The sequence below is a fragment of the Phyllobates terribilis genome, unplaced genomic scaffold (genome assembly GCF_046119375.1).
Source record: "Phyllobates terribilis strain yellow unplaced genomic scaffold, ASM4611937v1 Scaffold_2__4_contigs__length_985480577, whole genome shotgun sequence".
NCBI lineage: Eukaryota > Metazoa > Chordata > Amphibia > Anura > Dendrobatidae > Phyllobates > Phyllobates terribilis.
In genome coordinates, this window is record NW_027362762.1 from 169,927,446 (window position 1) to 169,950,095 (window position 22,650).

Consider the following 22,650-nt stretch of genomic DNA (forward strand, 5'->3'; position numbering starts at 1 on the left):
GATTAGCCAGATCGGCATGACATCATTAATGTGGCATGATCCACGTGTGACATTGCGCAAGGCCGGCTAATGAAAAAACAAAAATGGCCGTGGATGCTGGGAGGTAGGAGGTTGTTTTCCCGTGTGAAGGCCACAGATTACTGACCTGGCCACAAACTCCATCTTCTGCAATTTAAACATTCCAGCTCTGCTGAACACTATTGGAAGCTCCATATATCCGCTCAAATGTGGTATACCTAGCCACCTGCAGAACTAAAGTAGTTGGGCCATGTCCAGGAGAATACGCCCCCTCTGTATGTGCATCTCTATGGCAGAGCTTTGTTGTGATAGGAAAATATACAATTTTTATACATGTAAAATTGTCATTTTGTAAATACTTTTGCGTTAAATATGTACAAATCCTGAAACGGAGCATTAAGCTGCATTCACAATTCTATCGACTTCAGAGCTGAAATCACTCATCTTTCTTCTGGCTTCATATCTTTCTATGTGGTATCTTTATATCAGTCACTGTACACAATAAAATGATTTAGGAAACACTGTCCTTCTTTATGTATTAAAGGCAATCTGTCACCCCCCTGGCACTTATCTGACCTCTAATATGGGCATACATGTGATAGAAATGTGAATTTATACTTGCCTGTATGCCTCATATTGCACATCTTGTTGCTGTGAAATGTCTTTTTATTCAATTAAGTTTCTGATGCTTGTAGGCCCGGGGGGAAGAAGTCCCCCGCCTACTGTGTGAATTATAATGTTTCCCCCCTCCCCTGCATGTCACAGTGCCCTGTGATGTGCAGTTGCAGCAGCCAAATCCAGGCACTGTGACGTGCAGGGGAGGGAGGAAACATTATAATTCACACAGTAGGCGGGATTTCTTCCAGGCCCCGGGCCTACAAGCATCAGAAACTTAATTGAATAAAAAGACATTTCACAGCAGCAAGACCTCTAATATGAGACATACAGGTAGGTATAGATTTACATTTCTGTCACCTGTATGCCCATATTAGAGGTCAGATAAGTGCCAGGGGGTGACAGATTCCCTTTAAGGGCAGTGTCTGGTGACAGGCTTGTTGATGGTGTACTGTAACAACAAGCAGAATTTTAAATGCAGCTCTGGAGTATAATACAAGCAGTAACCTGGGATCTGTACAGAGTAATCTACTGACAGTTATTAGCATTTTATGTAATTTCTTCACATTATATACTGTGTATAGAGTTCAGAGGTGATCATACGCCTCCGCTTCATGTTCTGTAAGCGACTTGTAAGTATGAAACTGAAATTAATATTTTAAGGATTCAGGAATGTAGAGTTCAATGATAACTGGGTAGTATTTTTTTCTTTGCATTCCCTAGATGACAGGTCAGAAATCCCGGCAGTAGAGTATGGTTATTTTAGTGTTAATCACTATAGAGAACATAAAAGTTACTTTTCTGATGCATAACTGAAATCTTTCTATTCCTTGCAGGAGGAGAACCAGAGAATAAGTCACGTGCTCGGGAATATGGATAAGCAGATAAATGGGCAGTATGAACGCGTTGCAGAAATTGGTGTTGGAGCCTATGGAACGGTGTATAAGGCACGAGATTTACAGAGCGGAAAATTCGTGGCTCTTAAAAATGTGCGGGTCCAGACCAACGAGAATGGCCTGCCCCTGTCTACAGTCAGGGAAGTGGCGCTGCTGAAACGCCTCGAACACTTCGATCATCCAAATATTGTAAAGTGAGTAAACGGTGTAAAAGGCTTAGTTGTACGGAGGCATTGTGTCATCCTTGCATCCCTTGTGAGTAACTGTTTGTTTGCCAGGGTGTGCTGACACTAGAACTGGTGAGGAATGTCGGGTTAAAGGGCAACTCCATACAATCTTTTATTTATTTTAGTCTTTATTACCCAGTGTCCAGATGTTACAGTGGACTTTTGGTCTCAGTTTTTCTCATTATCATATTTGAATAAGTTTTAAAGTATTTACAAACAAGCGACTTCACAATTTCCTCTTATTAAAAATTCTCTCCGTTCTGAAGATTTGGAGAGATTTTGTAATTCTATAGTTTTGGAGCTTGTATAGGTTTGATATAGAGCTTGCAAATGTAGCTCTGAAGCTCGCCAGATCTGACCAGCCTCGGTGTCCCTGCGCTCCTCCGATGCCATAGATGCAAATCTGCCTCTTCTATGAGTGTGGGAGAGTGCACATTTCAAGCCAGGGTGTAACAGTGGTCTGAACTGTCAGTCATTCAGGAGCACACTGTGCCTCCCCTCAGCAAGCAGGAGGCAGGGAGTGGTGCGCTCCTGAAGATGGGATATTTGAGAACAAACCTAGAAGATCGATAAGGGATATATAAAAAAAAAAAGGCATGTCTCTGGGCACAATTTAGCTGCACACAGTGTTTGTCAGTTTTTCACAGTACCGTACCTGGAACATGAATGACAAATTTGTGAAACCGCCCGAAGTATAAATGTCCTCCATGGAGAAGGGAATAGGAGACTATTCACATTGGCTGTGACAATTTGGTGGATTTTTTCCATTTCTGATCTCACCTCAAAATTGGGAGTTCTGCAGAAAATTTTGCCTGTGTTATGTGTAGATTTTGCTGTGAACTCAATGTACAAGAGGAGAAATGTATATGCTGGTTTTCCTGCATGGAATTCATCCACTTCTTGTCAATTGTGTTGTACTGTCCCACCATCGGAAAAGCAAATCTGTCACGTCTGCGCTTGCCCTCACTGTGAAAAATACCGGAAAGTTTGACTTTAAATTCCTCCTAGAAGATATTTTTCTTTTTTCTTTTTCCTCAGAAAGCGAACACATCTATTGTGAATTGTGAAGGTGTTTGTGTTAATTGATTAGAATCTTGTAAAACTTGTCGGCCTTCCTATGACAGAAATGACTTTACCCTCTCACATGTGACACCGGTAATATTATAAGCTGGATAGCTGGATCATGTTACATTGTGATGGTCTGACGTTTTTTGCAAAATTATTTTTTCTATGGAAATCCCGCCAATTTTTGATTGAGCCCTTACAACTCACTTACGGGGAAAAACACAATATGGGAAACTGCCAGTGGGAAATCATTCTGGGTATATTGTGAAATGGCCTGAGAGACATGAGCCTGGAGGTTTATGGATTATACATGGGGTTAGTGATTGGGTAGGAAAAAAAACCTTTGTTCTGTATCCTAAATACAAAGATTTCGGTATTAAAAAAGATGAAAGCAGTGGGTTTTCTGGATACATGGCAAAGATACCGCATTTTTGTATCTACACACCTGAAGTCTTCTTTCCTGCCTGGAAAGTTCATGAGAGTAGCTTACAGAACAAAGCAGTATATAAAAAGTACAAAAGTATACATTGGCATTATCCATGTTACCGCTAACTGCCAGCTATAGGACTACCAATAGGGACAGATCGTCCTATATAATGCAGAGGGGAAAGCTGAAGCGCCTAAACAGGCGATCCCACAAAGTCCATCGATAGTGAAAAAAATAGAAAAACTTCATTGTTAAAATTCATACAGGCAATTGGGGAGATGCAGGGGACAAGTATAAAAGACTAAATGTGAAAGACAAGCACACTAAGGAGTACCCATGTATAATTCAGATGAACAAATCTCCAATATCAAAATCAGAAAGATATGTCTAGTGGACACCAGGCCTATAGGCCTCACATAGCCATGTGGACCTAGATGAAATGGTACAAATTGTCACAAAGTAAACAAAAATGCACATATTAATCTAATGTAATCTCCCTGGGGCAAGTGCCAGCCACTGCAGGGACTCCAACTTGTGCGCTTCACCTCGACGCGCGTTTCGGCTATGTGAGGCCTATAGCTCTGGTGTCCACTAGATAGATCTTTCTGATTTTGATATTGGAGATTTGATACATTGAATTATACATGGGTACTCCTTCTTAGTGTGCTTGTCTTTCATATTTAGTCTTTTATACTTGTCCCCTGCATCTCCCCAATTGCCTGTATGAATTTTAACAATGAAGTTTTTCTATTTTTTTCCCTATTGATGGACTCTGTGGATCATCTGTTTAGGTCCTTCAGCCTTCCCCTCTGTCTGGAAAGTTGCAGATTTTTTTCCAGGTCTTGATGAAGCTCCATTACTTCTATACTTATAAATGACAGCCAGTGACCTTCATACACTACACTTCTGTGTGGCTAATTTGCTGGTTGAACACTCCTGACGGTGCAAAACTCACCACAAAGAAAAAGCAGAATTTTACAAAGTGACTCATGCAGCGAGCGGTCTCGCATAACCTAATACTTTCCTTGCATATTTGCAATGGACTATGAAGTGGAAAGACCACAATGAAGAAAGAGTTATGCCTGGGTGACCAGAATGATGTGCTTGGTATTTTTTCCCACATTCATAGTGATGTTTGTGAACAACAGACTCTCATGTCTCTGCCATCTGATGATTGATTAATCATTTGATGTTGCAGAACGCGGCTTACCATCTCTAGATGCAGATTACTAGAATAGTCCCTTCTCATTTAAAGGTCTCTTCCTGTAGTCATGCCTTTAACCAGGACGTAGGAGCAGTGTACGCCACTCTGCCGGTGTGTGGGCAGTGATGCAACTGTCCCTACCATCGGCTGAAACGTGTTGCAATGCTCCAGCAAATGTTGCAGTAGACCCTAACCTTGTTTTGCCATTGATAGTCCTCAAAGTTCTGCTTTTCTATTCAATGTTTTACATAAAGATAACAGCTTGAATGTGAATCTGTTATAAGTAGATCTGACCTCTCTTTTCATAATACATACATGCTTTATTTTTGCGGCACACACACATGTTCTGCTTCCTTAGCGAACAGGAGCAAGCAATACAGTATACACATGTCAATGAGTCTGGTGTACTCGAGAGGTGATCGCTGCCCCCTCCCGTATTTTTATCTAGGAATCGTAGTCATATTTATTCAGATTATTTATATCTGTTATCTGATCATCTGTGGAGTCGGTAAGCCAAACCACCAACTCCGACTCCACAGCACTGCCTCACTACTGAGCGTGTATATAAAGTGCAGCACAGATTCATCTCCACTAAAAGCCCAGATCCTTAGATCAGGAACAGTCATTTATAGGACATTTCATAACTTTCCCAAAACCATATGAAAACATTTACAGCACATTCTGCATTGTACTACTGTACCCAATTTATCATATATTTTAGGAGGTCCATTTTATACCAACTCAACCAAAATAGACACCCGACTCCGACTCTACAGCCCTGCTCACCACAATGCTAATAATTACTTTATTTTACAACAGATTAATTTCTGTTTTTTCGTCTGCTAAACATCCAAAAACTTCTTCTCTAGCCAAGATAATTTCTCAATAAGATAGGTGATCACTTAGATCTGTGGGGGTCCAGGATGGGGTACTTGTATGTCCATTAGAATGGAGCGGCGGTGCACATGCTTGATGGCTCCATTTCTTCCCAACAGGGCTTCCGATCGCTGTATTTTGTCTTTCTCCAAGAGCCCCATAGTGAATGATTGGAGCGTTGGTCGGGCATGCGCACTGCTGCTCCATTCTATTCATGGGGATAAAGGTGCCCTGTTCTAACAGTAGTGGTCTCCACAGTTGGATCCCCACCAGCCTAGAATGTATCACCTATCTTCACCAGATAACCCGTTTTAATCCTTAATATGGTGAATATCCTTTTTCAGTGCAGTTACTTGCAGAGTGAGGGAATATTTGGGGCTTTGGCATAGATGGTGACCAGCTGAGCGTTTGTACCTTGTGCATTATCTCATGTGTGGAGTTGAGTGGTAAGCAGATTCTTTATTGCAGTCATTGTGGCTTTATCTCTGACACAGTCTGTGACTTCTCTTTATCTTCAGCAAAGACAAAACATACAAAAAGAAAACAATGGTGAGCAAATAATCTATCCTGAGCTGCTTATTACTGGATAGAAGCAGATCTATATTTACCTGCTTTAGGTTATGTTCACAGGTCCAGTAGTGATCAGGATCCAGCAGCAATTGTGCAGACACAACTTTAGTCCATTTTTAAATAACTGATCTCTGCTGGATCCAGTAATCAAAAAACAGATTGTTACAAATGAAAGAAAAACGGATGGGCGTTTTCCATAGACTTCAATGTTAAGAAAAAACAAAAAACGGATCCAGCAGAGATCAGTTATTTAATAACAGACTAAAAGGTTGTGTCTGCAGACCTTTTTTGCCAACGGATTGCTGCTGGATCTGTTCTAACTGATCACGACTGGACATGTGAACACAGCCTAATACTTCATGCTGTCATTTATCCCAAATTCCTGATTCCAGATTTTGTAAGATCTGATCTATGCTGCTGCTTACCTGGTCCTCACATTGAGGGTATGTAGTTGTCCACCTGACTGCCGGACACGGCTAGAGAAGTAAGGGTGCGTTCCCATGAACAAAATTTACTGCGGTTTTGACAATGCGTATTTATGCAGCGTCAAACCCTCAGCAGCAAGATGTTACAGCATAGTGGATGGGATTTCTAGAAATCCCATGTCCACTATGTTCTCTGGTCACCTGCGGATCACCCGTGGAAACTGACACGTGGCGTGTCTTTCAGATCCGCAGCATGTCAATTTCTCTTGCGGGGCCGCATGTGGATTTTCCCCATAGACTTGTATCAATGAGGAAAATCCGCATTTGTAAAAAAAAAAAAAAAGTCCGCTAATTTGCGCAATTGGTGCGAAGTTCTGCAGCGTTGGGGCCTCTTGTTGATGGGTAGAGAGATGCTTAAAGGGAACCGGTCATCAGGCTGCCCATTATTAAATTGCTACCCATTTTGTCTTTCGTAATTGGGATCCTAATGATCTGTTTCTTGCACCCCTCATAACGAAATACTGTTCCCGTAAAAATGATCTTTATTCACTGCTGCATGGTACTCGGCACTGATATCCAGTGGGTGCACACGGACCAACCTCCGCTCCCGCAGTGAGCTCACTAACCCAACTCCTCTGCCTTTGATTAGTGGACTTGGTTGGTCCATACACACTTATTGGACGACATGGCACTAAGTTCCATGAAGGAGAGCAGTGAATAAAGAGCATTTTTAGGATTATTTTGGGGAGAACAGAAAGGATTGTTAGGATCCTAATTAAAAAGGATAAAATATGCTTGCAGCAGTTTAATAACTGGAAACCTGATGACCACTTCCTTTCAAAGTGTCTGCTTGCATTCACCCACCAGATCTTGCATCGGACAGTGGAGGTCACAGGTTGACATGGGTCGCTCAGTTCTGCAGGAAACCGTATGATGCCTGAGAAATATCTTCTATAGTTTTTGTTAAAGGGAATCTGTCAGGAGGATTTAATCTGCCAACCGGTGCAGGTCCAAGTCGTTGGTCCCCCACCAATCAACAAATGATAACCTATCCCATGGATAGGTGATTACACTTTTTAATCGAACAACCCCTTTAATTAGAATATGGCCCATACATCGGACAACAATCAGACGGGAGATGACAAGTAAACCAGGATTATATCTGTGTTAGTTTCTGTGAAAGAGAAAAAGTAAATTCATGCAGGGGACTGATTTGTCAAATGTGGACAGAATGAAGCTTGATGGACCCTATTAACTCTAATGGGGTTTATACAGCTTGTTACAGTCATAATCATTCCACCGGAGCATGTGAATGCTGAGAACTGGTATCTCCTTACAGAACTTGTGGCATTGATCGGAAAAGAGCCTAAAGTGAAATCCCTAAATTTTGCTAATAAATTTCACAAAATTGCAAGTTATATCCGTTAGGGAATAACTTCCTGATCAGTTGGCGACCCCGAGAATGGGGCTCAACAAAGCCCTATTTAGAATGGAATGTGAATGCTCAACCTCTGATCTATTCATTGCTAACGGGACTGCCGCGAGTTCTCTTCTTTCTTCTGGGATGTGGGAGGTCATCAATAGCCTTTAATGGTTGTGATGTGTGGGTGGTATTTATTTATTTTTCTAAATAGGAAATCAAAAACTCTTTAACTTTCCTAAAGATAGACTCCTTAAAATGTAGAAGTCTTGAAATAAATCAGACTAATAGTCTTATTTTTGTGTGTGTTTTTATTTCTTATTCCTTTTTTCATTCATTATTGCTCCTAATCTAAAATCAGTCACATACAATGGATATAAAAAGTCTACACACTGAATGTACAATTCAGTTGAAAAATAAACTGAAATCTTTTCGGGTGAAAAAGAAAAATAATGTGGTTGCATTAATGTGCACACCCTTAAGCTAAAACTTTGCTGAAATACCCTTTGAATTTATGACCTCATTCAGTCTTTTTGGGTAGGAGCATGGCACATTTAGAATTCGCAATCTTTGCTTGCTCTTCCTTATGGTAGCTCTCTAAATCTGTCAGATTACGAGGGCATCTCTGGTGTTATGGCGCCCTCTTCAGGTCACCTATAGATTTTTCAATTGGATTCAGGTGTGGGCTCTGGCTCAGTCATTCCAAAACTGTGATCTTCTGGCAAAGCCATTCTTAAGTTGATTTTGAAGTCTGCTGAGTATGGTTGTTGTTTTGAAAAGTGAAATTTATCTTCAGTTTTTTAGCAGAGGCCTGAAGATTTTGTTGCAAAATTGATAGATATTGAAACTGTTCATAATTCCTTCCACCTTGGCTAAAGCCTCAGTTCCAGCTGCCAAGAAACTGCTCCAAAGGATCATGCTGCCTCCACCATGCTTCACTGTGGGTATGGTGTTTTTTTTTTTGTGTTGGTTCAGTGTTGACTTTGCACCAAACATACCTTTTGGAATTCTGGCCAAAAAGTTCAACCTTGGTTGCATCAGACCATAACACATTTCCGCACATACTTTTGCCAGACTTGATGAAGATTTTGCCAAAACATAGCTGGGCTTGGAAGTTTTTCTTTAAGAAAAGTCTTTCGTACTGCCACCCCATATAAGGAACATGGGAGATTGCTGTCACATGCAGCACACAACCAGTACTTTCTACAAATTCCTGCAGCTTAATGTTGCTATAGCCATCTTGGCAGCCTACCAGACCAATTTTCTTTTGTCCTTTTTATCAGTTTTTGAGGGACGTCCAATTCTAAGAAATGTCACTGTTGTGATAAATTTAAGCCAGTTTTGATGACAGACTTTACAGCGTTCCATGGTTTATCTAATTCCTAGGAAATTGTTCTTTTATCCTTCTCCTGACTGATAACTTTCAACATTGGAATCCCTTTGCTGTGTTGTACGCTGTTTACTGACCATGACTTTTTCTGTAAATTGCAACTAAAAAGTCAGGTAAATCCTACTACAACAACTAAACTTCATATGGGGTTAATCAGAATCACTATAACCGATGGTAGCTGTGTACTGACTACTACTCAACATGAGTTCAAATATGATTGGCTAATTCTCAACACAACCACATCCTCAATTATAAGAGGGTGTTAAAACACTTATGAAGCCACATTATTTTATTTTTATTTCCCTCCTCAAAATTATTTTTCTCAATAGATTTGTACAGCTTATGGGTGACTTTAAAGGGAATCTATTTTGCTTTGTCATCTGAAGACAGTAGGAAATAGAGGCTGAAACACAGAATTCAGGGATGTGTCACTTGTCACAGTGCTGCTGTTGTTTACTAACTGAAGGAGTTATCACTAAGAGATTAACATTACTGGACTGTATACTCTATCAGCTGAGGTAACAAAAACCTGCTGACAGTTTCCCTTTAAGGGTGGAAAAAGTTCTGAAATGAAATGATTCTCCTTACTATGATCTTTTAACATGACAAACCTGGCATTTGGGAGTGTGTACAGTTTTTATATTCACTGTATAGAATTAATTTTAAAAAGTGATGCTGTTGGAAAGATTCTCAATAAGTTTATATACTTAAAAAACAAACAAAAAAAAAAAACAGAACTTTTGACTCTGATATCATGTGGAATCAATATGTTCTAATGATTTTTTTTTTTGCATTTGTCTAGATTAATGGATGTTTGTGCCTCTGCCCGGACAGATAGAGAAACAAAAGTGACCTTAGTTTTTGAGCATGTGGATCAAGACCTGAAGACTTATTTGAATAAAGTTCCTCCTCCTGGCTTGCCTCTCGAAACCATTAAGGTACTGCTATTTACATTGCCTCTGTTCACACTAACATCATAGAAGCTATAAATGGGGGTCACCATTTTTTCAGAACAAACCTTTTTTCACTTATCTTAAGTTGGACTTGAGTTAAAGCTGAAGTTATTGCAATTGTAATAGACTTTTTTTGGCCAAGGCTTGGCTCATTGGTACCCAGTGACCTCTGCTGGTTCAGTGTATGACCTGAGCTATGGTAATTTGCATTTTGTGGAAGTGTGATTTTTACACTAGAAGTTGTACCGTCATGTGATGTGGAGAAAAAATGCAATTATCGCAGAATGCAGCACAAAACATTCATAGAATCATAGAATCATAGAATGGTAGAGTTGGAAGGGACCTCCTGGGTCATCTGGTCCAACCCCCTGCTCAAAGCAGGATTCACTAGATCATCTCAGACAGATGTCTGTCCAGCCTCTGTTTGAAGACGTCCATTGAAGGGGAACTCACCACCTCTCGTGGCAGCCTGTTCCACTCATTAATCACCCTAACTGTCAAAAAGTTTTTTCTAATATCTAATCTGTGTCTCCTCCCATTTAGTTTCATCCCATTGCTTCTAGTCTTTCCTTGTGCAAATGAGAATAAAGATGATCCTTCTACAATGTGACAGCCCTTGACATATTTGTAGACAGCTATTAAGTCTCCTCTCAGTCTTCTTTTTTGCAAGCTAAACATTCCCAAATCCTGCAACCGTTCCTCATAGGACATGGTTTGCAGACCAGTCACCATTCTGGTCGCTCTTCTCTGAACTTGCTCCAGTTTGTCGATGTCTTTTTTAAAATGTGGTGCCCAAAACTGTACACAGTATTCCAGATGAGGTCTGACCAAAGAGGAGTAAAGACCGATAATGACTTCACGTGATCTAGACTGTATGCTTCTGTTAATACATCCCAGAATTGTATTTGCCTTTTTTGCTGCTGCATCACACTGTTGACTCATGTTCAGTCTATGATCTATTAGTATACCTAAGTCTTTTTCACATGTACTGTTGCTTAGCTCTATTCCTCCCATTCTGTATATGCTTTTTTCATTTTTATTGCCCATATGTAGTACTTTGCATTTTTCCCTGTTAAAAACCATTCTGTTGGTTGCTGCCCACTGCTCCAGTTTATTTAGGTCTTTTTGAATCCTCTCTCTCTCTTCTCTAGTATTAGCTATCCCTCCTAGCTTTGTGTCATCAGCAAATTTAATCAGTTTACCCTCAATTCCTTCATCTAAATCATTGATAAAGATGTTGAACAATACAGGTCCCAGGACGGAGCCCTGTGGTACCCCACTTGAGACATTCATCCAGCTGGATGTGAAGCCATTATTTTATAGAAGATCCTATAAAGCTACTTACATCATGTTCCTCGGGATGTAATAGACCATGGCTCAGTGGTTAGCACTGTACTCTTGCAGTGCTGGGGTCCTGGCCTCAAATCCCACCAATGAGTTTGTATGTTCTCCCCGTGTTTGCGTGGGTTTCCTCCGGGTTCTCTGGTTTCTTCCCACACTCCAAAGACATACTGATAGGGAATCTAGATTCTGAGCCCAAATGGGGACAGTGATGATGATGTTTGGAATATTTTCTAGTGAGGCTTTTGACGAGAATTTACAGAAAATCTATGTATTCTAAACTTGCTTTGAAAATCCCTGCACTTTATGGATGTCTCATAAAATGACCCTCCACCTTATAGTAAATGGGACTAATACCCATTGGCATCCACTCTGCTGCCGCTCCTTTCATATCTACAATCAGTGCCCCATTCCCTTCAAGTGCAAAATGGCCCTGCAGGGGCGTGGGATAAGTCTGGACCACCCATCCCTGCCTTTCCATTGGTGTGGGGTGGACATGCGCTGATTATTACGGTGTTGTGCATTTAGAAATGTATAGTCCCATTTATTATGGGGGGCTGGAGGGTGGCATTTATTGTAAATTCTAATATATTAGAAATGTCTTGTGTATATGAGGAAGTTTGATCTGATCTGTAAAGCACAATCTGAGTTTTCTTCTGTATAAAGACCTTGCCCAAGAAAATTCAATTTTTTTTGGAAGGAAATCTGGAATAAATGAATGGCTGAATGCACAATACTTCTTTTGTGTATTAATTTGTGTGCATCTATAATGGCGCTTGTGTGTACTGTATCTGGATGCTGGAGATGATGAGCTTTGATTTATAAATGAGCGTAGAAATTCCTCGGATTAGTTGACCTGGAAGTTGCGGCGAGGGTTTATGAAGCAGCAGCCGCCTCCTTCCCGCTGACTGCGATTTCATTAGAACAGTGGGTGAGAGTCATGGGCAGATGAGGCCGAGCAGCTGCAGCCGCGCTGAATGGTGCTGGCTTCACAGCTGACTTCATACTACTTGCATTCATTGATGATCTGCTCCGGAGAAGCCTCCGGTAAATACTGTAAATGCTGTGTGTTGGATGTACCAGTGCGTGCGTAAATTGCCAAGTGTTTCCCCATTTCAGCAATTGCTTGGCACTTTTTTTTTTCTTCTAAAAATAGCCAAATTAACCAGCTAATGACCATCAGTGTTTAACGCTGAAAAATGTCCATATATTTATCTATATTTTCAGCTGGAGCACAGTTTATTTCAACCATCATTTGGTAGTCCAGAAATTGTGATAATATGAAAATAAGAAATGTGGCCTATTCAGAAAAGACTACGAGAATCCCTCACTGGCAATGGCACTGCCTGTGCGTCCTATATGTATATGCAGTAGCGTATCGCAAAAAATAATACAACTTGTTTTATATTTTAAGAGGTTCTATCATATATTTCAGGAATGGGGAGAGGTATGCTATACCATTAGGCCGGATGGTACAAAAAATAGTTTGCCATTTGGCTAATATATCCTAAGAGAATGTTCAGGAAGATTTTTTTTCTCCATGCATTTTGGGTCCGATCTATATAAATATTAGCCTAATGTACTCTAATTGCCTGCAGTGGCCAAAATTAAATTTTCTGCATCGGAAATTACAAAAACCCAATTTTTTTTTTCAGCACGTTAAACTAATTGGCCCATAGCTCTGTCACCATACTGTGCAGCAATGTATTTAGATGACATTTGCTTTAATTTCTTGTTAAATCAGATTATTTTTAAACCTGTATAACATTTGTATTAAAAAAATAAAAAAAGTGGCAGAAATCATTTCCTTTTGCAATTTACCTTTTAGAAAATTGGATCATACAAGCTAAGCATTAACGCTTTGGTCCCTCAAAAATATATCAATAAAGATGCGTGCCTGCAAATAAATAGGCATGCTAGCAACTTACTCTGAAGAAAAAGAAAATGTGTATATACAGGTTGTACATGCGTGCAGATCTTGTGTATCCCTGGCAGTCCCATAGACAATGAGGAGCAGTGGTCCTTCTGTTCTCGGGATCAGTGGGCTTGCTAGTGGTGGGACCCCAGCGATCAGAATGGCACAGGTAGGTCTGTCCGGTGGATCAGTGATAACTTGCTGGGACCACCCCTTTAAGACGAGTAATATAGTTGCCCCCACTATTTTAGTCTGCAGTAGTTTATGCAGGATTCTGAAAGAGTCCATCTTGTAGGAATACTTCACAGAACATAGCAGTTAATCTTCTGCGTGTGTGTGTGTGTGTGTGTGTGTGTGTGTGTGTGTGTGTGTGTGTGTGTGTGTGTGTGTGTGTGTGTGTGTGTGTGTGTGTGAATGAAGCCATGACCCCAGATATTAGGGCAAGCTTAAGTAACTATTGTCTTATTGGAGAGGGGGTGGGCCGCGGGGATAGGCTCTTGCTGCAGGTAATTGTCTTAAAACTGATTTAAACAATAGGTTGTTTTCTGATAACACAGTCTCTTTAAGGCTTAGTGCCCACGATGCAGAAACGAAGCAGAAATTTTCCTGAGCATTTCTGCATCTCCTTGGCAGAAAAACCCATGTTTTTTTTTTTTACATGCGTTTTTGACGTGTATTTGCATGCGTATTTGCCATGCTTTTTTCCAATGCATTGTATAGGCAAATATGCATGCAGAAACGCACAAGAAGTGGTCATGTCCGTATTTTTTCTGCAAGTAAAATCTGCACAGAAAAAATCCTGACCATGTGCACAGAACTTGCAGAATGTCCTAGGAAGTTATGGTATAAGGTATGCAATGCGTTTCTGGAGCGTTTACGTGCTGCAAATACGCATCGTGGGCACACAGCCTAAGGGGAATATGCTGCAGTGTTTATTGTTGTGTTAAGTAATTTATTTTTAAAACATAATGAAATGTTTGAACATTTGTTTATTATTTATGCAAAAGTTGGGGGCTGCCATTTTTATTTGCTGGTGTGTTAAGCTGGCCGTACACGTTAGTCGGCTGTTCGCTGAACAATGCTTCGACCTATCGTTCGGCCGATAACCATTTCACCTGACATGTCAGCTGACGGCTTATCTCCAGGAGAACTATGTGATCAGCAGTCTGAAATTGGACATGCGCGATCGACATCTCTCCCAACCATCAGTCAGCTGGCGTCTATACACATTAGACTGGTTTCAGCCGACATTAGTCTAATGTGTATGGGGCACAAAGTGTCTGAGCACGACAAATATGGCAGCCACAGAAGACTGCGGTCGGTGTCTGACTGCATCTTCTATACTGTGGCTGCCTCAGCTGTAAACTGTACACAACCCCTGGCCTGTCCTGGTCACCGCTGTGGGTGTAGCCAGGTGTCATTTTATTGTAGTCCAGAGCAGTGCGCATAGCTTCAATTTCCCCCTCTCACCACTCACATTGTGTTCAGCTGTGAGAAGAGTACCAGGGCAGCGGTGGTGAGCACAGGTCAGGCAGCCTGACCTACTATTACTAATGCCAGGCTACCGAGCTGTTCTCACCGCTGAAACACTGCTCTCCGCAGAGTGCTGAGAGTAGCGGTGACTTCTTCAAGCTCAGTAGCCTGGCATTATTAATACAATGTCAGGCTGTGATTTGTGCTCACTGCTGCTATCAACAGTGTCAACAGACCACAGCTGCTGTGCTCTGAACACTGAATTAACTTTTCTCAGTTAAAGCCTCATTCAGATGTATGTGATGCAGAGAATGAGGCTTTATTGCTGTGTCTTCAAAATGCATCAGGAAAGATGACTGTCCCTGGCTGCAGTGCTCTGCACATTTAACATAAGTGTACAGAGTGCAGTAACCAGTGACGGTCATCTCTTCTGATGCTCTTTGAAGACTTAACATTAAAGCCTCATTCAGACGTCTCTGCTTCACAGACGTCTGATTGAGGCTTTACAATGTATCTAATCTTATCATATGTGATACAGTCCACATAGCCATGTATCAAATCACATCATGTGTGATAGTCTGCTGAGCCTTGTTTCTAATGGCATCTAGTGTATTTAATCCGATCACGTGTGATACAGTGAATCTGCGCTGACAGCCATCCACTGTGACACTATCCACATTTTGGAATCACATTGCAGTCCCCAACAAAATGTCCTTATCCTTTTGCAAACACCTGAAGTGGAGTGGAGGAGCAACATCACACACATAGAAGATCCCGCCCACTTTTACTTCAGTGGTAATGCGAGCTGGTATTACGCTTGGTTTTCACGGCAAGTCTCAGCAGCTGCTCCCCCTAGTGTTTGAAAATATTTAATATTTTATGGCATTAAAAAGATAATTGTAACATTATTACTTAACATTTTTTTCAATTGTTGCAAAAAAAATTTGATGCTACATTTTCTTAAACCCAGTTACATCATATGCCAGCTCCCTGACTTGGATGTGGCCCCAGGAACAGAGCGTGCATGTTTCCCGGCAGATGATCGCTATTATAATCGTCCATCGTCTGCCTCTACCAGCCACGTGTGGAGCAGTTAGTTATATCAAAATCTAACATTAACCCAATTGGTAAACCATGTAATAAGAACAAAAAAATCTAAGAGCCAGCGCTGCAACCCTGTAATAAAAGGCGATCAAAATATCGGAACTACTCCAAAATTGTATCAATAAAAATGTCGGCTCGGGGCGCAAAAAACAACTCCATCACACAGCCCCATCAAGCAAAAATTTAAACTGTTACAGGTCTCTGAGAATGGCAAAACAATAGATTTTTTTTTACCATATCGTGAACATCGTAAATAAAAAAAACAAAACCAGTTGTGGAGTTGCACATTTTTCTTGTAATTTCGACACACTTGGAATTGTTGTTCCCACTTTCCAGTATATCACATAATAAAATCAATAGTGTCTTTCAAAAATACAACTCGTCCCACAAAAAAACAAGCCCTCATATGGCTGTGTCGACAGAAAAGTAGAAAAGGGTATCGCTCTTGAAAGGAGAACAGGAAAACACAAAAACTGAAAATTGCCATGTCCGGGAAGGGGTTAAGGATGGAAGTTGTGAATTATTATTTTTTTTCCATTTTCTGTGTTTAGTAGTTTTTTCAATAACAGTTGTTCTGGATCTCTCTCTCACTGTGTTGTATCATTTTTTTTTTTTTTTTAAATTATAAAGCAGGTGCAGTAATGTTTAGTGATTTCTCTTGGATGGGAGTAATGTCTGTTCTGTGCTTTCCCCATCTGCAGAACCTGATGAGGCAGTTCCTGTCCGGCTTAGAATTCCTTCATTTGAACTGTATTGTGCACCGTGACCTGAAGCCGGAAAATATCCTGGTGACCAGCTGCGGACAGGTTAAACTAGCAGACTTTGGTCTGGCACGGATTTACAGCTGCCAGATGGCACTAACCCCTGTGGTAAGTAAAGGGTGCCTGTGTTATATGGCCATACACATTAGATAAATGTCATGGAGCTTCCCAACGACTCGGAGCATAAGGAGTTATGAGACCTCTGCCAGGAACGATGGGGCATTTTGAATTTCATCATGCCGATCCTTTGATCTAGTGTGTATAACTTCATGATATCCCCCTACATCTTAGTGCAGCTACATATATTTTGGGATCTGTAGTTGGTTTCAGTCTGCCCGAAGCAACGCTTGTTGGCGGTTCTGTTTCGGAGGGAGGTCATAAGTAATGGACTATAGAGATGGACGATGAAACCAAAGGTGAGGCTTTTTCTATTAGTAAGCCATATTAGGGACGAGTTTTGATTTTTAATCTTGTTTAATTTTGCTATACAAGCTAAGAAATACCAAGGCACTATTAAGTAACATAAAGAAATTACTCTGCATGCACAGTACTTTGTTTATGTTCTGATCCTCATAATTGACACCTCTAAGGCAAATAGATGGATATGTATTTTTTGTAGGTACCAATTGATATCTTGCTATTGAGCAACAGCTGCAGATTGAACGCCGTGTATTACCTTGCACTGAAGCTGTAGCATCGATCACAACCATCGACACATAACACAATGTAAACTCTGCTCTTCTCTGCTCCATAGCGAGCTCCTGTCACCACTGGTCCCAGCACTATTGCCTCCGTATGCCTGCTTAGCTGCACATTGTCTCACACCATCTACAGGTGCATCTCACTAAATTAGAATATCATCAAAAAGTTAATTTATTTCAGTTCTTCAATACAAAAAGTGAAACTCATATCTTATATAGAGTCATTACAAACAGGGTGATCTATATCAAGTGTTTATTTCTGTTAATGTTGAAGATTATGGCTTACAGCCAATGAAAACACAAAAGTCATTATCTCAGTAAATTAGAATACTTTATAACAGCTTGAAAAATGTTTTTAAAATCTGAAATGTTGGCCTACTGAAATGTATGTTCAGTAAATGCACTCAATACTTAGGGCTCATTTTGCATCAATTACTGCATCAATGCTGCGTGGCATGGAGGCGATCAGCCTGTGGCACTGCTGAGGTGTTATGGAAGCCCAGGTTGCTTTTATAGCAGCTTTCAGCTCGTCTGCATCACTGAATGTGGAAACTTCACACTAGACCTCAAGCAGCTTGGATTGTGGCCTCTCCACTCTTCCTCCAGACTCTGGGACCTTGATTTCCAAATGAAAATTGGAACTCTGGGACCTTGTGGAGTGTGTCAATGACTGCCTTCTGGACATCTGTCAAGTCAGCAGTGTTCCCCATGATTGATTGTGGAGCCTACTGAAACAGACTAAGGGACTTTTTTAAACACTTAGGAAGGCTTTTCAGGTGTTTTTTGTTAATTATTTTATTTTGCTGAGATAATGACTTTTGTGTTTTGATTGGCTGTAAGCCATAATCATCAACATTAACAGAAATAAACACTTGAAATGGATCACTCTGTTTGTAATTACTCTATATAATGAGTTTCACTTTTTGCATTGAACTAAAATAAATTAACTTTTTGATGATATTCTAATTTAGTGAGATGCACCGGAATATAGTGCAGCCCCGCAGAAGAAATCCGATGCAGTGCCCCCTTTCAATGATAAACATTACAGAGAGACCCCATAAGGCGCTTTATAGAGCACCCAAATTCTCCTATAGGTTTCCACATCACATTCCCACAGCGATATTTACCGATAAGAATTTAAGTTTTATTTAATAGTGTTTATAATAAAAAAAAATATAAATGTTTGTTGTATTTTTTTTTTCTTTCTCTCTACTTTTGGACTCAAAAGAGAATCTGTCACTGTCTTAGTTCGGTGCCTCGTCTCTTCTTGCGATGTCGTCCTCCATATATAGCATACACTGTGTGCAGAATTATTAGGCAAATGAGTATTTTGATCACTTTTATACTTTTTATACATGTTGTCCTACTCCAAGCTGCATAGGCTTGAGAGCCAACTACCAATTAAGTAAATCTGGTGATGTGCATCTCTGTAATGAGGAGGGGTGTTGACTAATGACATCAACACCCTATATAAGGTGTGCTTAATTATTAGGCAACTTCCTTTCCTTTGGCAAAATGGGTCAGAAGAGAGATTTGGCGGGCTCTGAAAAGTCCAAAATTGTGAGATGTCTTGCAGAGGGATGCAGCAGTCTTGAAATTTCCAAACTTTTGAAGCGTGATCACTGAACAATCAAGCGTTTCATGGCAAATAGCCAACAGGGTCGCAAGAAGCGTGTTTGCCAAAAAAGGCGCAAAATAACTGCCCATGAATTGAGGAAAATCAAGCGTGAAGATGCCATTCGCCACCAGTTTTGCCATATTTCAGAGCTGCAACGTTACTGGAGTATCAAAAAGCACAAGGTGTGCGATACTCAGGGACATGGCCAAGGTAAGGAAGGCTGAAAAACGACCACCTTTGAACAAGAAACATAACATAAAACATCAAGAATGGGCCAAGAAATATATTAAGACTGATTTTTCAAAGGTTTTATGGACTGATGAAATGAGAGTGACTTTTGATGGGCCAGATGGATGGGCCAGAGGCTGGATCAGTAAAGGGCAGAGAGCTCCACTCCGACTCAGACGCCAGCAAGGTGTAGGTGGGGTACTGGTATGGGCTGGTATCATCAAAGATGAACTTGTGGGACCTTTTCGTGTTGAGGATGGAGTGAAGCTCAACTCCCAGACCTACTGCCAGTTTCTGGAAGACAACTTTTTCAAGCAGTGGTACAGGAAGAAGTCGGTATTGTTCAAGAAAAACATGATTTTCATGCAGGACAATGCTCCATCACATGCATCCAACTACTCCACAGCATGGCTGGCCAGTAAAGGTCTAAAAGAAGAAAAAATAATGACATGGCCCCCTTGTTCACCTGATCTGAACCCCATAGAGAACCTGTGGTCCATCATAAAATGTGAGATCTACAGGGAGGGAAAACAGTTCACCTCTCAGAACAGTGTCTGGGAGGCTGTGGTGGCTGCTGCACGCAATGTTGACCGAAAACCGATCAAGCAACTGACAGAATCTATGGATGGAAGGCTGTTGAGTGTCATCATAAAGAAAGGTGGCTATATTGATCACTAATTTTTCGGGTTTTTGTTTTTGCATGTCAGAAATGTTTATTTCTAAATTTTGTGCACTGATATTGGTTTACCTGGTGAAAATAAACAAGTGAGATGGGATTATATTTGGGTTTTTATTAAGTTGCCTAATTCTGCACAGTAATAGTTACCTGCACAAACAGATATCCTCCTAAGATAGCCAAATCTAAAAAAAAAAACACTCCAACTTCCAGAAATATTAAGCTTGGATATTTGAGTCTTTTGGTTGATTGAGAACATAGTTGTTGATCAATAATAAAAATAATTCTGTAAAATACAACCTGCCTAATAATTCTGCACACAGTGTATTAGAATGCTGTATATCAGGGCTGAAAGGTACTACTGGCCTTACCTCATATGGGACAAACACATTCCCTTTTAAAAGACAGTCAACACTGGTGGTCGGTTTCCTTGGCAACAAGCTGTAAACAAAAGAAAAGTGTTAGTGTTGAGCAAGTATGTTCTGTTAACCCTTTCGCCGAGTATGCTCGGGCCGAGCTCCGAGTATTTACAGCTGCTCGGTGATGTGGTTGAATCGCTCCCGTGTGCATGATTTGCAACTGTTTGACAGTTTTATTACATGGGAGGAATGTGTAAGAAATAGACATTCCTCACATGTAATAAAACTGTCTAACAGTCGCAAATCATGTGCACGGGAGCAATTCAACCATATCACCGAGCAGCTGTAAATACTCGGAGCTCGGCCCGAGCATACTCTGCGAAAGGGTTAACAGAACATACTCGCTCAACACTAGTGTTTAATATCTCAAGAACTGCTACAAATTTTGATGAGCCGTAAATTGCCAAAGTGCTTGATTTTATTCCATCTGGCGATATCCATATTTGAAGATAAGAATATCCTTTTAAAGGTAATGTGTCGGCAGGATCAACCCTCCTGAGCTGTGTATATAGGCATTGGAAGCTGAATACAATGACGCCTTGATATCTGTGATCCGATGTCTTATTCCAGATCCATATATATTCATATGAGTTGATAATATTTATGGCTGGACATAAATCTGCTTTTATGGGTCACATTTTGTTAACATTTGTCTGCTTTAGTCAGTAAAAAATAATCTTAACGCTAGTCAAATATTTAGCTAAACTATAGACTTCCTGCAAACCTAGGAAGACTAGTACATCATATGATCACTTTTCTCAGCACCGCCTCCCCATCTGCTCCTCACTAATAATTTGGGGGCTCCTTACTGCGTAAAACAAAGTATAAATGTGTGGAAAAGCCACCTAGGCCGGGTGCGTCAGGACATAATTTTCATAGGGTGCAGAATGATTTCCAAAATACAATAATAAAGAATAATGATTTATAGGAAATAACTAACATTTTTAATAAATATAAAAATACTAAATCTCCCCTTATGCTCAGACATTGAGCAGTAACCTGCAGTATGAATGGAGAACGATAACCTGCGGTGTGAATGGAGCGCTGACGTGTAACCATTTATTGCAGCAGTCAGTCCTTGGCATTGTTGATGGTAGTTTCCTTGCATGACGTATATTACTGATTCTAAATTTGTTGGGGAATTTTGCAGCCAGTTTCTCATTATTTACCATGTTCCCCCGATGCTTTCTGAATGACTTGTGTGTCTTTTATGCCCAATTCTCATTTCCCCTTTTCTCACTTTAAATGTTTTTTCCTGCTGCTTTGTTGTGACTACAGATGCGGGGGTGGGGTGGGTATGACTCACATTTAATATTTCAGGCTTGTATTGGTCAGTATGAGAGCTGTGGCTGAGCTTTCCTTGTATGCATAGTTTACTGAATATGTCATGATACAGGATGTAACAGGCTGGCAGTGTACATGTAATTGTGTGTGGATTATGTAATATACACTGCTTGTATATATGTGTAGGGCATTGTATTCTCACTTCACTCTACTATAGAATAGTGCATATTTTGAGCAGAAATGTGAAGAAAAGCATAAGAACTCAACTTTTTTTTTTGCTGGTGCCTTCTCCAATCTTCCACCAAAAATGTTACCTCTGTCACATCCATTTTTTGTTTCCATTTTTCAGCTACACCTTTTTTTTCCCTTGACTTTGTGTGTTTGTGTGTGTGTGTGTGTGTGTGTGTGTGTGTGTGTGTGTGTGTGTGTGTGTGTGTTGTTTTGTTTTTTTGTAATATCAAAGGGAACCGGTCATGTTTAAAAATAAATAAATAAATAAAATCCCCGCGTTTAACCTGCAAGTTAATAACGTTCTGAAGCTGCCAGATTCTCGCACGGAGAGCCCCGCTGCTAGATTCTCGCACGGAGAGCCCCGCTGCTAGATTCTCGCACGGAGAGCCCCGCTGCTAGATTCTCGCACGGAGAGCCCCGCTGCTAGATTCTCGCACGGAGAGCCCCGCTGCTAGATTCTCGCACGGAGAGCCCCGCTGCTAGATTCTCGCACGGAGAGCCCCGCTGCTAGATTCTCGCACGGAGAGCCCCGCTGCTAGATTCTCGCACGGAGAGCCCCGCTGCTAGATTCTCGCACGGAGAGCCCCGCTGCTAGATTCTCGCACGGAGAGCCCCGCTGCTAGATTCTCGCACGGAGAGCCCCGCTGCTAGATTCTCGCACGGAGAGCCCCGCTGCTAGATTCTCGCACGGAGAGCCCCGCTGCTAGATTCTCGCACGGAGAGCCCCGCTGCTAGATTCTCGCACGGAGAGCCCCGCTGCTAGATTCTCGCACGGAGAGCCCCGCTGCTAGATTCTCGCACGGAGAGCCCCGC

At 41.0% G+C, this 22,650-nt stretch overlaps 1 protein-coding gene across 2 annotated transcripts in view; it reads left to right on the forward strand.

The window, feature by feature from the left end:
* CDK4 (cyclin dependent kinase 4) overlaps nt 1-22,650 on the forward strand; it is a 283,108-nt gene that overhangs the window by 239,525 nt on the left and 20,933 nt on the right. For both annotated transcript variants that reach the window (XM_073663264.1, XM_073663265.1), the window contains exons 2-4: nt 1,470-1,723; nt 9,936-10,071; nt 16,621-16,788. In XM_073663264.1, the coding sequence (XP_073519365.1) occupies nt 1,470-1,723; nt 9,936-10,071; nt 16,621-16,788 (558 nt within the window). The remainder of the gene's footprint in view (nt 1-1,469; nt 1,724-9,935; nt 10,072-16,620; nt 16,789-22,650) is intronic.